The sequence below is a fragment of the Typopeltis vanoorti genome, chromosome 20, assembly GCF_054136105.1.
Source record: "Typopeltis vanoorti isolate ZY-2024b chromosome 20, IOZ_Tvanoo_1.0, whole genome shotgun sequence".
NCBI lineage: Eukaryota > Metazoa > Arthropoda > Arachnida > Uropygi > Thelyphonidae > Typopeltis > Typopeltis vanoorti.
In genome coordinates this window covers 10,176,733-10,189,581 of record NC_143568.1, presented here as the reverse complement: position 1 = coordinate 10,189,581, position 12,849 = coordinate 10,176,733, and the positions used below count along the sequence as shown (strand labels likewise).

At 35.9% G+C, this 12,849-nt stretch overlaps 1 protein-coding gene across 1 annotated transcript in view; it reads left to right on the top strand.

Annotated features, from left to right (window-relative positions):
• MED23 (mediator complex subunit 23) overlaps positions 1-12,849 on the top strand; it is a 435,475-nt gene that overhangs the window by 50,164 nt on the left and 372,462 nt on the right. The window contains exon 6 of the mRNA XM_090410280.1: positions 2,590-2,694. Within this exon, the coding sequence (XP_090266406.1) occupies positions 2,590-2,694 (105 nt within the window). The remainder of the gene's footprint in view (positions 1-2,589; positions 2,695-12,849) is intronic.

The following is a 12,849-nucleotide window of genomic DNA, read 5'->3' as shown; positions in this document are numbered from 1 at the left end:
TATATGCATTGTCACCTCCCAAGTTAAGACTGTGCAATCATTGCCAATTAGAGGCATAATATTCAACTAATTTCTAGACAGCTTTCTCACTGTGTTACCAGATTCAGTGGTCTCGTACTATGAGTCCATGCAATCACATATGACTTAAGTTATTCTTCATTATGTCTATAAATTCTTTTCCCCTTTAATCTGGGTGCTTTCTTCCCTCTCTAGTTTGTACACCCCTAGTTGAAATCACCTCTAACAATGGTTCTCTTTATATATATCCATAAGATTTATGTCTGAGCAATCCACTTCCTTGATTCTGGTCTATAACATCACCCAGTTATTTATTTTGTCTTGTTAATTTTTATTTTATACCAGACAGTCTCGAGCTCACTGCCTGTGTTACTCGTATTGTCTCTGACATATTTCTACTATGGTTGGATTGCGATTGCTAGGAAAACTCTTCCACTTTTTCTGTCTTGTATGTTATCTCTGACACTATTCCATTATACCATTACACTATTCCTGTAATAATGCCCTTCTCTGTCAGCCAGATCTTACTAATGCCAATAATTTTTGGTTCCACTACCTACTAATTCTATGAACCTACTTAGCTTTATTTCTGATGTTTCTTGACATTAGTGTATATTCATACATGTTAATCAGTGGGCTGAATAGTATTCAGCTAACCCTTGAAACTTTTCCAGTTCAGACGGGAAAGCTGGAGTTGATTCTTCAACCAGTTCCTCCTCTCTATTTCCACAGTATGTGCTTTTCTTTCTTGATAAACCAAGCCCTGGATCATCCCTAACATGCTATCTTTTTCTCTCTCTCCCCCTCTCACTCTGTTTGTTATTACATTCACAGTTTCTTCCACTTAATTTAATATGCACATCGACTCTTTCATGTAATCACCCAAACGTATCTAGTTTTCCTGACAACTCACATTCCCTCTTGTATCAAAAATATCTCCAAACACCTAACACCAAAACCATTCAAGTTCATCTTGAAAATGCAAATCCTTTTGACCATTAAAATCACTCTATAATCAATATATGTGCACCATTTTTCTTGCACTATCTACTTATGCAGCTCTCCTCCTCAGCTCACTCCCATCATACTTTGGCAGCAGGCTCATGCTCTTCTTTTTTTGCCTAACTCAGCCACTGTTTGATATCTTCTCTTTTAATACCATTAGGCTTAATAGTATTAAAAGTATAACATGGGTTTGAAATGAGCAATATAAAATTTATTATGAATACATCCAGTTCTCACTATAGCAAACTGGTAGGGATTGCATTAGAAAGAAGCATCATAAGAGCTTTTTTTTTTAACCATTCTCATACAGAAGTGGCAGGAGTTTTCCTCACCACACTTATGTGTGCTACATGTAAAATAGTCATCCTGCTCAGAAGAATACACACAGTTAACATAGTACAGGGGCCTGCAGGAATATTTATAGCAGATAATTTGCTGTGTAGAGTTTCTGATGTTTCCTTTAGAGTAGTACTGTGCCTATAGAACTTTGGCTAAGACTTTGTATGATAGTTATGGTGAGCAAGTTTGCTGTATTGAGAATCAACTGTAATTGCATTTTTGCTCAGGTGGTTAATTTGTCTGATAATGCCATAGTCACTCACTTGTCATTATCATTAAATTATTGGTAATAAATGTTTTAGCTTATTCTAATTCTTTGCTACTCCTTAATACCATAAGTATCAAAGAGAAAATAATTCATGCAAAACTGAACCAATCAATGTTTCTGATTATAAAGTAACTAATATTAGGATATAAAGCCATAAAAGCTTCAAAATTCGGCACATTAAATAATACAATATTAAAGATCAGTCACCTTTTTAAAGCCAAATGAAACTTAAAATGTTTTGAATTTACCAGAGATTTTATTGTTTGGCTATAAAAAAAAAATGATGGCTCTTTAATATCCTTATTAGGTATTGCTTAATTTGTCAAATTGAAGCTATTGTGGCTCTATATCTCAATACCGTACTTACTATCAAATATTCACTTATGAAGAATGTAACTCTCTGACATAGGAACTCCTTGGTATTCAACAGAATTTTTGCCCTTTAGATTTCTGCCTAGTCGTTGGATGAAAACAGTAGGCCTGTGTATGCCAGCAGGCTTTATATGCTTCTGTACTGAGTGTAGGTTTGGCAGATGCTTATGTGTAATGACTATATTCAGATTTTAACATTCATTTCTGCATGGTTTCTGATGAGAACCAACAGTATGAAGCAGCAACCAAGCCAGTGAAACGTAATCAGTGCATTAATGAAAGGTGAATGTATTGGTTCCTGGGAAGAGTCCTTGTCTTTTAAGTTAGCCAAGGCATCTCCTATGCCAAAGGTTATATTCTCATAAACTCTGGTAAAATTCTAAACAATTTTAAGTTTCATTTTGTTCAGCTATAAAAAAAAAGATAATGGAACTTAAATGTCCTTATTATGTATTATAAAGTAATTAATCTTATACTGCATTTAGGTTATGCACAGTTCCTTTGTTTTATTAAATGGCTGTTGAATTAATTCAGCACTCCTGAATTCATTCTTTGCTTTTTCTTTTAAAATGTTAATATTTTTTAAGGTGCTTGATCATATTTTTGATCGAAATGCTTCCCTTTTACCAAGTTATTTGATTTTGGATGAAATTCAGAAAAGGATATACCCAAGAGAACGATGGCCACATTGGGTAAGGATATACTATTTTATTCCTAAATTATAAATTATAATTTGCTTTAGTTCAAGATTGGTTATTGTCCCTACAAGTTTGCTCTTATGAGAGTCAAGTTAGATTAATATGAAATCAAGATGAATAAAACAGAAACAGCTGATTTGTTCATCCCTCCCCTTGTTTTTTTAATTGTATGTAATGTTTTACACTTTACACGTTGTTTAAACTTGTTTTAATAAACATCGTACTAATCATATGTGATATCTGATACATTTCCATTCTAACTTGTTCACATATTTAAACAGCAAAAGTAACACATTTAGCCAAAATGGATACCAAAGTATTACCATATTCAAATTATGGATTTGCTGCAAGAATTCCAGGCAATTTTCCTTGCTTTCTTAACTCACTCGAAACATAGTTGAAAGGTAAAGATGGAGTGAGTTAAGAAAGCAAGGAAAATTGCCTGGAATTCTTGTATAAGTATTGAGATCCCCCCCCCCCCCACACACACACGCACATTTCAGAATGTAACATGTGTACATTAGCTTCACGTAACAGTCCAAGATAACTTGAAGGAAACCTCTACATAACCTTTTAAAAAATCTGGAGAACTGACCTGACTTCCTACCTAATGTCCAATCCTCAGCTTCTCATGGTTCACTGCAATAGCAGCTGTCTATCTGAGGGCTGGCAGTTTGGAATTTAGCTGACCATATTATATTCCATATTGGCTTAAACCAAAAGAAAATAATGGCATAATATGATGTCTACATGTATTAGGTACTAGAGAAGAATAGAGATCTGCAAGTTGTCCAACTGTGTCATGCAGACAAGAGTATACAAAAGAACGTACATGCAGATTATTATGTTTGTAAATGAATGCTAGGAGTATCAGAAACAAAAGGTTAGAGTTTGTTTCTGATTAACTCGTATTGCGTGTAAAGGGTAAATTACTTTTATGAAGGACAGGGGAGGAGGGGGCATGCTGCTAATGATATTGGATGACTTGAATCCAGTTAGAGTTGAGACCTATGACTGTAGTAGTACTACTACTAACAGTATTTCATGTGGTAGCGAGTTTGAAGCCATCTGTTGTGAGTTGGAATCTAACAAGATCAATTACATCGTGGGGTGTTGTTAGAACACCCCACAGATCAGTTGCTAGTGATGAAAAAATGCATCACCAAATAGACAAGATGAGCATGAAATTATCCAATTATTGATTGGGTAGCAGAAGATTTTCTCATGAGAAGAAGGAGAATTCATTTATTGATCTGTTGTGTGACAACTTCCTCAAGCAGCATGTGACAGAAGGAACTCGAGGTCAAAGAGTGTTAGATTTAATTATAGTGTCAGAGGGCATTTCAGTTAAAGATGTAATTATTCTGCCTCCAGTTGGTGACAGTGATCATGCGGTACTCACTTGGGAAGTGACTAAGTTTATGAATGTTCCATTCAGAAAAGATTGCATGCTGAACTACAAAGCAGAAAATTATGACCAAATGAGGAGTATACTAAGTTCAGTGGAATGGGATCAGATGATGGATGGAAAGAATATCAACAGTGCATGGGAAGCATTTAAACAATATTAAGGGATGCGATATCAGAATGTGTCCTGAGAGTTGGAAGAATAAATAGAGTAGGAGTTAAATGGATGTGTAATCTTATTAAGCATGAGATTCGTAAGAAAATGATGATGTTAGATATTGAATGGAGAACTTACTGACAAGTTATTCATTCAAGATCTAACATGTAAGCTTTACAAAATAACAAAGAAATTTGCATAATACCTGCTTACCAGTAGAAGATGAGAAACACCTAAATTATTGTATGTGAAAGTTTATATCAGTATGAGTAATATATTGGAATTTATTTATTGTAAAACGGAAAGCTAAAAATCAAGAATAATGTCAGATTAGCATTTCATGTAAAGGAACAATGGCTTAATTTATGTATTATCAAGCTATCATAAAATCTTAAGTCGCTAGGTGAGAAATGACTAATAGGATCAATGGTCACGTCTAAGCTGCAAGTACCTGTCGTAACACCGAAGGCTGTAGCTTACGGTGAAGGCTGACATAAGCGCTTTTCCTCGAAAACAACACCTAATAGCAAGGAGGGAAAGCAAGGGGATCAACCTAAGGGCGATGTAAACTGTGGATTGTGTGAAAAACAATACAGAAAAGAGGGCGCTGAGAAAAAGTATTTAAGGCAATACGTGCCAATCTCAAGGCTTTTTTTCCTGTTTTCTTCGGAGATTTTGGAGATCGAGGACTCTCGACGTGTGATCGGAGATAGGACAAGCCGAGGGTGCTATGTTGACGACAGCTGGCTGTATTCATGACCTGCGCTGAGAGGTATTCCACGGAGATCTGTACGAGAATCAACAGCTAATGGAGAATGGTGCCAAACACTGTACGATCCACCCGAGCGAGCGGAGAAAGCTCGTAGCAACAGCCATTTCTTTTCTTGATTTGTGTCCTTTAGCAGAGAACGGAACAACTCAGTCACAAGACGAAGGATGATCCGAGCAACACGTGGCAGCTAATAGACCTTCGAAGGGCCTTGGTAAAGTAAAGATTCTTTTGTTTTATATCTTGAGATTGTTTGAAGGTAGAATTTGTGTCTTGATAAAGCAAGACTGAGGACATTTTAGAGAACTTTGATAGGATAGAGTAATTATTACAGACAATTCTATTAGACAAAGAATTGTATATCATAAATCTCTAACGCATATATGATTGAAATAGTGAAAACCTTTTGTTAACGGAGTAAACATAACTAAGAGAAATGATTTGAGAAGTGGCTATCTAAAGTAAATGTGAATGAAGGAACTCGACTTGAGTGTAACATTGTTTAAATTATCCATTGTATTACATGATTTTGCATGTCAGTTTATGTGAGAAAGTCAGATTAGTATTGAACAGTTTGTATAGATAAGCATAAGACATTAAAGCTAGAAATTCAGAAGTTTTGATAACTTGATGCAAGATTTAATGTACCTATCTTTTAGTATAAATAAACATGTTTTGTTATTTGAATCTGAGTCTTGCCTGAATTCGAGGTGTCAACCTACCACTTATAAAATTCGAACCAAATAGCAAGAAGGAGTTTAGAAAATTATATAATAGAGATTAGATCTTAGGTCATGACTGCAAGGAACAAAGATCTATATACTCGCATGTGAATTTAGATTAACATATATGCCTAAAACCTAAGAATATTTCCCTGAGCCGGAATTATATTCTTTTTATAGGAAGCTGGCTGACGCAGTTAAAATATAAATTTGCCAGTTTCTGAAGAGGAAATATCCCTAGGGGTCAACCCAGGTTATATATGGTAGCTAAGATATTAAGATATGAGGTAGAGAACAATATATATAACAAATAACAATAAGTAATAATGTTACAATGTGGACGAATACCGTGTGCATAAGGAGGATGTACATTATGAAAATTATAAGCAGCAGGCTGAATAGTCACAACTGTTGTACGGAAAGCAAAGTCTGAGTATGAAAAGAAACTGCCTCTGCATGCTAAAGGCAACCCACAAGAATTCTATAGATATGCTGCAAGTAAAAGAAAGAATGAATATGAAAGAATAACTCTTCTAAATGCAGAAGAGATTGTTCAACTGAGTGCCCATTTTGTTAAAAGCTATCAACTTGGTGTACACGGTATTCCTTCCACATACTTATTGACCAATTAGTATCTCAGGTGTGGTGGTGAAGATTTTGGAAAAATTGGTTAGGGCTTGCATTCAGAAATGAGTTGACAGTGAATCTGTACTTTGCAATGAGCAATATGAGTTTACTAAGGGAAGGTCATGTTTTAGCAACTTGCTCACATTCCATAACGATGTTACCATTGAACTAGACAAGGGAACCGATACACCATGATACTTCTGGATTTTTCTAAGGCTTTTGACGGAATACAGCATGGTAGTCTGTTGCATAAATTGGAGAAAATGGGTTTGGGTTATAGAATATTAGCGTGGATAAGAGGATGACTGACTGACAGATGTCAGAAAGGGTGATGTGAGTCTACGAGATTTAAGGTAACCAGTGGTGTACCAAAAGCATCAGTGCTTGGGCCACTGTTATTCAATCATGATAATGGGAAGGATTTGACAAGCGACACACAGCTATTTGCTGATGATGCAAAGATAGGTAGGGTAATCAGGAATGCTGCTGATGTGCAGAACTTGCAGAATGATTTGAATAGGCTGGAATTGTGGGCATGGGAAAATGGATGTCAGTTCAATGTCAGTAAATGTAAAGTCATTCACTTCAGTATGATTAGATATCCAATATCATATTGGTGGCATTTTGCTTGAAGAAACTAATGAGGCTAGGGATCTTGGAGTGTTAGTAGATAGGAAGTTGAAATTCAGAAGCCATATAGCAAAGATTGAAATACAGCTCAAAAGATAATTGCAATGCTGAAACAAATATTCACATATAAAGATAAGGATGTCATTTTGCCTCTTTACAAGACCTTGATAAGACTTCACTTGAACTATTGTGCTCAGGTCTGGTCTCCTGGTTTCCATTGTGATTCTGGTATATCGGAGAGAGTGCAAAGGAAAGTGTTCAAAATGATATCAGAATTATGGAAATGAATAGATAGATTGAGAATTTGTAGACTGCAGACACTAGCAAACAGGAGAAAGGGGGGGGGGGTGATATGATTGAGACTTAAGAACTTCTGAAAGAGTCACACAGGATTTCAATTGATGGAATTTTTCAATTTATTGCATTTGGGGAAATGACAAGAGGGCATCCTTGGAAGTTGGAAATGAATGCCACTAAGAATGGGGTAAAGGCTAGATTTTTCTCTCATAGGATGGTGCATGATTGGAATGGATTGCCATTGGATGTTGTGAGTGCAAGAGGTGTGGATGAATTCAAGAATAAGTGTGATAGCCAGCCTGTGTAGTATATGTGGCCTTTCTTGACTCCCTTGACATCTCTCTTAATAATAATTTGACCAAATATCATGCTGGCTGAAGCATTTCCTTGTTAAACAAGCCCCTTGCTGTCTTCTTTGTGGAACCAGGGTGAAGTAAGCCACTGGAACAAACTGAAAGCAAAACATCAGTAGAATTGAATATAGGTACAATCATCAGAAGTGTCAATGGAAAAGAAGTGAAACTAGTAGAATTAGAGAAGCATCATGTTGATATAATTGGTATTATATTACATGTTTTTTTTTAAATTTTTTACTAAGTAATTTTAGGAAATTATAACATTACTAGGATATACATTAAAATAAATTTTAATATACTTCAATATTTCGACAACGTCACGTTGCCATTTTCAAGAAACTTAAGAACAAGACACGTGCACGCAGGCACAACAAACAGTAAATGAGGAAGAAGCAGGAAGCTATTATTTCTCCTAAAGTCCTGATGGTGTCCCCTAGTGGGCAGTGTTGGTATTCTTGGGCGATTGGGCTGAATGTCTTCTGATGTAGGTTTCCCAAATTTGAGGCAGTCTCATGCAGCCAAATTTGTTGAGTTTCGAATTGTTTCTTAGGGCTGAAGCTGATTCCATGAAAAGCCTTTCATACTTGTATTTACTACAGTGTACTATCGTGGCTTTCTTCCACCGTATTGATACCTGCCATAGAATACGGTGGAAGAAAGCCACGTAGTACACCGTAGTAAATACAAGTATGTAAGGCTTTTCATGGAATCAGCTTCAGCCCTAAGAAACAATCCGAACCTCAACAAATTTGGCTGCATGAGACTGCCTCAAATTTGGGAAACCTACATCAGAAGACCTTTAGCCCAATCGCCCAAGAATACAACATTGCCAGCTAGGTGGCATCATCAGGACTTTAGGAGAAATAATAGCTTCCTGCTTCTTCCTCATTTACTATTTGTTGTGCCTGCATGCACGTGTCTTGTTCTTAAGTTTCTTGAAAAAGGCAACGTGACGTTGCCGAAATATTGAAGTGTATTAAAATTTATTTTAATGTATATCCTAATGACATTGTAATTTCCTTAAATTACTTAGTAAAAAATGCATAACCAACGTCTAAGCCTTTCCTTGAGTATATTACATGTTGATATAATTGGTATTATATCAACATGATACTTCTCTAATTCTGCTAGTTTCACTTCTTTTCCATTGACACTTCTGATGATTGTACCTATATTCAATTCTACTGATGTTTTGCTTTCAGTTTGTTCCAATGGCTTACTTCACCCTGGTTCCACAAAAAAAAACAGCAAGGGGCTTGTTGCTTCATAATAAGTTTAGTTTAATCCTTTATCCAAGTTTGAGTAAACAAAGTTTGCGCCTGAAAGTATTTTCAGGACTGGGGTAAGGTAGTACAACACCGGGAAACTCGTTGCAAAGGTGGAGAAAGCTCTCATCCCTCCTATCTCAGTATCTCCCATAATGCAAAGCACATCTCCTTGCAGGTATGTGTAATGCTATGCATTAAGGCAAGGGCTACTACCCATACCAGTTTCGACCTTTATTGAGGTCTCGTCAGTGGGAGCCAGGTCCAGTAGTGGAGACACCACTACTGGGCCTGGCAGAAGCAATGAGAGGTCATCACAACCTATAGAAGTTGCCAAAGGGTGTACAACCTTATTATTGAATTACTCCGGAATCCAGAGTAATTCAATAATAAGCTTTCTCCACCTTTGCAGCGCCCGGTGTTGTACTACCTTACCCCAGTCCTGAAGATACTTTCAGGCGCAAACTTTGTTTGCTCACACTTGGATAAAGGATTAAACTAAACTTATTATATTCTAACCAAGTGAAAAATAAACTCTCAACATCTTTCTCTGAATCCGGAGTAATTCAATAATAAGGTTGTACTCCCTTTGGCAACTCCTATAGGTTGTGATGACCTCTCATTGCTTCTGCCTTGGTGTCTCCACTACTGGGCCTGGCTCCCACTGATGAGACCTCAATAAAGGTCGAAACTGGTATGGGTAGTGGCCTTTGCCTTAATGCATAGCATCACACATATCCACAAGGAGATGTGCTTTGCATTATGGGAGATACTGAGATAGGAGGGATGAGATCTTTCTCCACCTTTGCAACGAGTTTCCTGGTGTTGTACTACCTTACCCCAGTCCTGAAGATACTTTCAAGTGCAAACTTTGTTTACTCAAACTTGGATAAAGGGTTAAACTAAACTTATTATATTCTAACCAAGTGAAAAATAAACTCTCAAGGAAATGCTTCAGCCAGCATAATATTCTGTCAAATTATTATTATTATTATTAAGAGAGATGTCAAGGGAGTCAAGAAGGCCGCATACTACACACACACTAAGTATCACGCTTATTCTTGAATTAGCGTTCATTGTTAATACCAATTAACAATGAAAACAAAAACAGGAGAGACTTCTAAATGACAACTAAAGCATGTTATATTCAGGGAAAGGAATATAATATGCAGTAATATATTCAGGCAATAATTATCAGGGAAAGGAAGGAATAGCTATACTATTCATTACTAGACATGAAAATAATAATCTTGAATGATAGTCAATTTCAAGTAGTGATGTGGCAAAGATCGAAATGGAAGTTGGACAATGAAACTTATTTTTGCATGTGATCCCAGGCACTTTTAAGGAATAAGTTGAACTTTTTTGTGTGTGTCTTTAGCTAAAGAAAATGGGAAAAGCTTGTCCTTGTTATCTCTCTAAACAGGAAAGTAGGAAATAATGCCAGATGTATAGAAATTTTGGAGAAAATACCCAAGTTAACAATATTAGTAAGTTTCTCCTGGATATCTATTAACAATAAGGACTTTATGCTGGGAGTGGTCATTACCAAGACCACTTCCAGCATAAATGTGCACAGTTCACCTAGAGAGAAGATATAAAAAATGTGAAAAGTCTTATTAATTATTAATTTTATTACTGATAGTGACATCTTTATATTGGTTCAAGACACAGGAGTATGCATGCAATTTAAACTGAGAAGTTATCACCATTTAGTTTTGAGTAGTATAAAAAGGAATTTCATACTGAAAAGAAAAATTTGTAAGAAAGTTTTAAAAAGAATCTAGGTCAAGCAATTTACAGAAGTGAACTGGAGACCCATTTTCAGACTCTAATAAAGAAAACATTTATTAATTCAACCAGGGAGGCATATATATATATATATATATATATATATATATATATATATATATTCATTCATACCCCCCCCCCCCTTACAAAACATACCACAAGACATATTAGACAGCAGTTTTATGTGTGGACATCTTTCAGGAGAAAGAATTTAATCTTGACAATTTTCTTGAAAAGCTGTGGTTGTATTCATTGGGAAAAACTGTAAAGAAGGTTCTTCCAAATAATAGAAGTAGATGGAGTGAAGGAAGATGAAATGTTGATTTGATATAATAATGCTTGAAAAATGGTTTTATACATGTAAGGGAAATTATAATTTATTAAATTTCCTATATATTTTGTTCACTTGTAATAACATGAGCATCATTCATGAAGAGAGAAAAAAAATTGCTTACAACATTCAAATTTTTAACACAAGAATTAGTCAAATAACATGAGTATAATTCGATGTTTTGGTTTCAGGTGAGTGAACAGAAAACACTATTAAAGTTCCAGAGAAACAAATAATGTATTTGCATTATGTTGTAATGCAAAAATAATAAAAATGAAATATTCATGAACTGTATATCTAGCATTTGAGAGTTTCTCATGGCATCGACACTAGACATAGAGTTCATTGGTATCAAAGATGTTACACTACAGTAGATTTAAACTTGATCATCTATTCCAGTGGTTAACTTTTTCAGACTGTGACCCACTTTGAAATTCAAATTTCTTTTGCAATACACCTGTGTTCTTAATGCACACCATTTATATTGATCATAAATGATTCTATCTCACACTCTTGTGCCACACAGCCATAACCAATCATGTTAAATGAAATTTAAACCAGCCAGTAGTACTTGATGACATAATCATTCATATTACTGGTGGTCAATTAGTGATGCTTTAGTTTAGCATTTTTATTATTATTATTATTATAGCAACTCCAAGGAGTCCTTAGACTCATCGAGGGAAGCCCTAACATCATGTCAAGAACAACTATTCAACATTCACACAGTATCTATCATACTTTGCCTTGAACTCATTCACAGTCATGGCACCCACAACAGACTCTGGCAGCTTATTCCACTCATTCACCACTCTCCAAGTAAAAAACCTAGCTCTAACACCCTTGCTAACCACACTCTTGTTCAGTTTCCATGGATGGCCCCTAGTCCTTCCACCACCACCAGTCCTGTTCTCAAAAATATCCTCTGAATTAATCTTATAGAAACCCTTCAGTAATTTGAATGTCTCAATCTTATCACCCCTTTTCTGCCTATCGACCAATTTCTGCAGCCCACGAATCTTCAACCTGTTCTCATAAGATTCATTCCATAGACCTGCTATCATCTTGGTCACTCGCCTCTGGATCCTCTCCACCTCCTCCCCATCAAGAAGAAACCCTGGCGCCCAAATCTGGGCACAGTAGTCAGGCTGGGTCTTATCAAGGCTTGATACAGAGGAACAATAACTTGCTTTTATCTGCTCGTCAAAGTATTCTTCAGTAACCAAGTGATTTGATGAGCTGATTTAGCCACTTTTGCAATGAGGCCCCTAAACTTCAACTCCCTATCCACCAACACTCCCAAATCCCTGACTTCGTTAATCTCCTGGAGTACAGTTCCACCAATATGGTATACTGCTGCATCTTTTCACCCCAAAATGCATAACCTTACATTTAGCCCCAGTATCTGCAGCAAAATAAACCAATGTTACATAAATATTAGACTGGTGAAAGATTTTATACAGATATAATTGTATAAATAAGCAAAAGTGCACTGTAGTTTGGATGAAAATATTTTTTACTGTCAAAATTTGGCAGTATTCCTTGAAATATATGAAATCCATTCCTTGAAATGTGTGAAACACTAAGTCATCATCCTAATATTAATCGAATAGACTGCATGCATATCTCCAGATTTTGGGTGGTAATTGCCATAAATTGTTTATGAATGTTTTTTGTTATTATTTTATTTTTTAATTAATTTTGAAATGCCAACTATATGCATGGTTTCTTGGAACTTTAATGTTTTCTCCTGTTCAATCACCTGCGACTGAGACACATGGAAGTATACTCATCTTG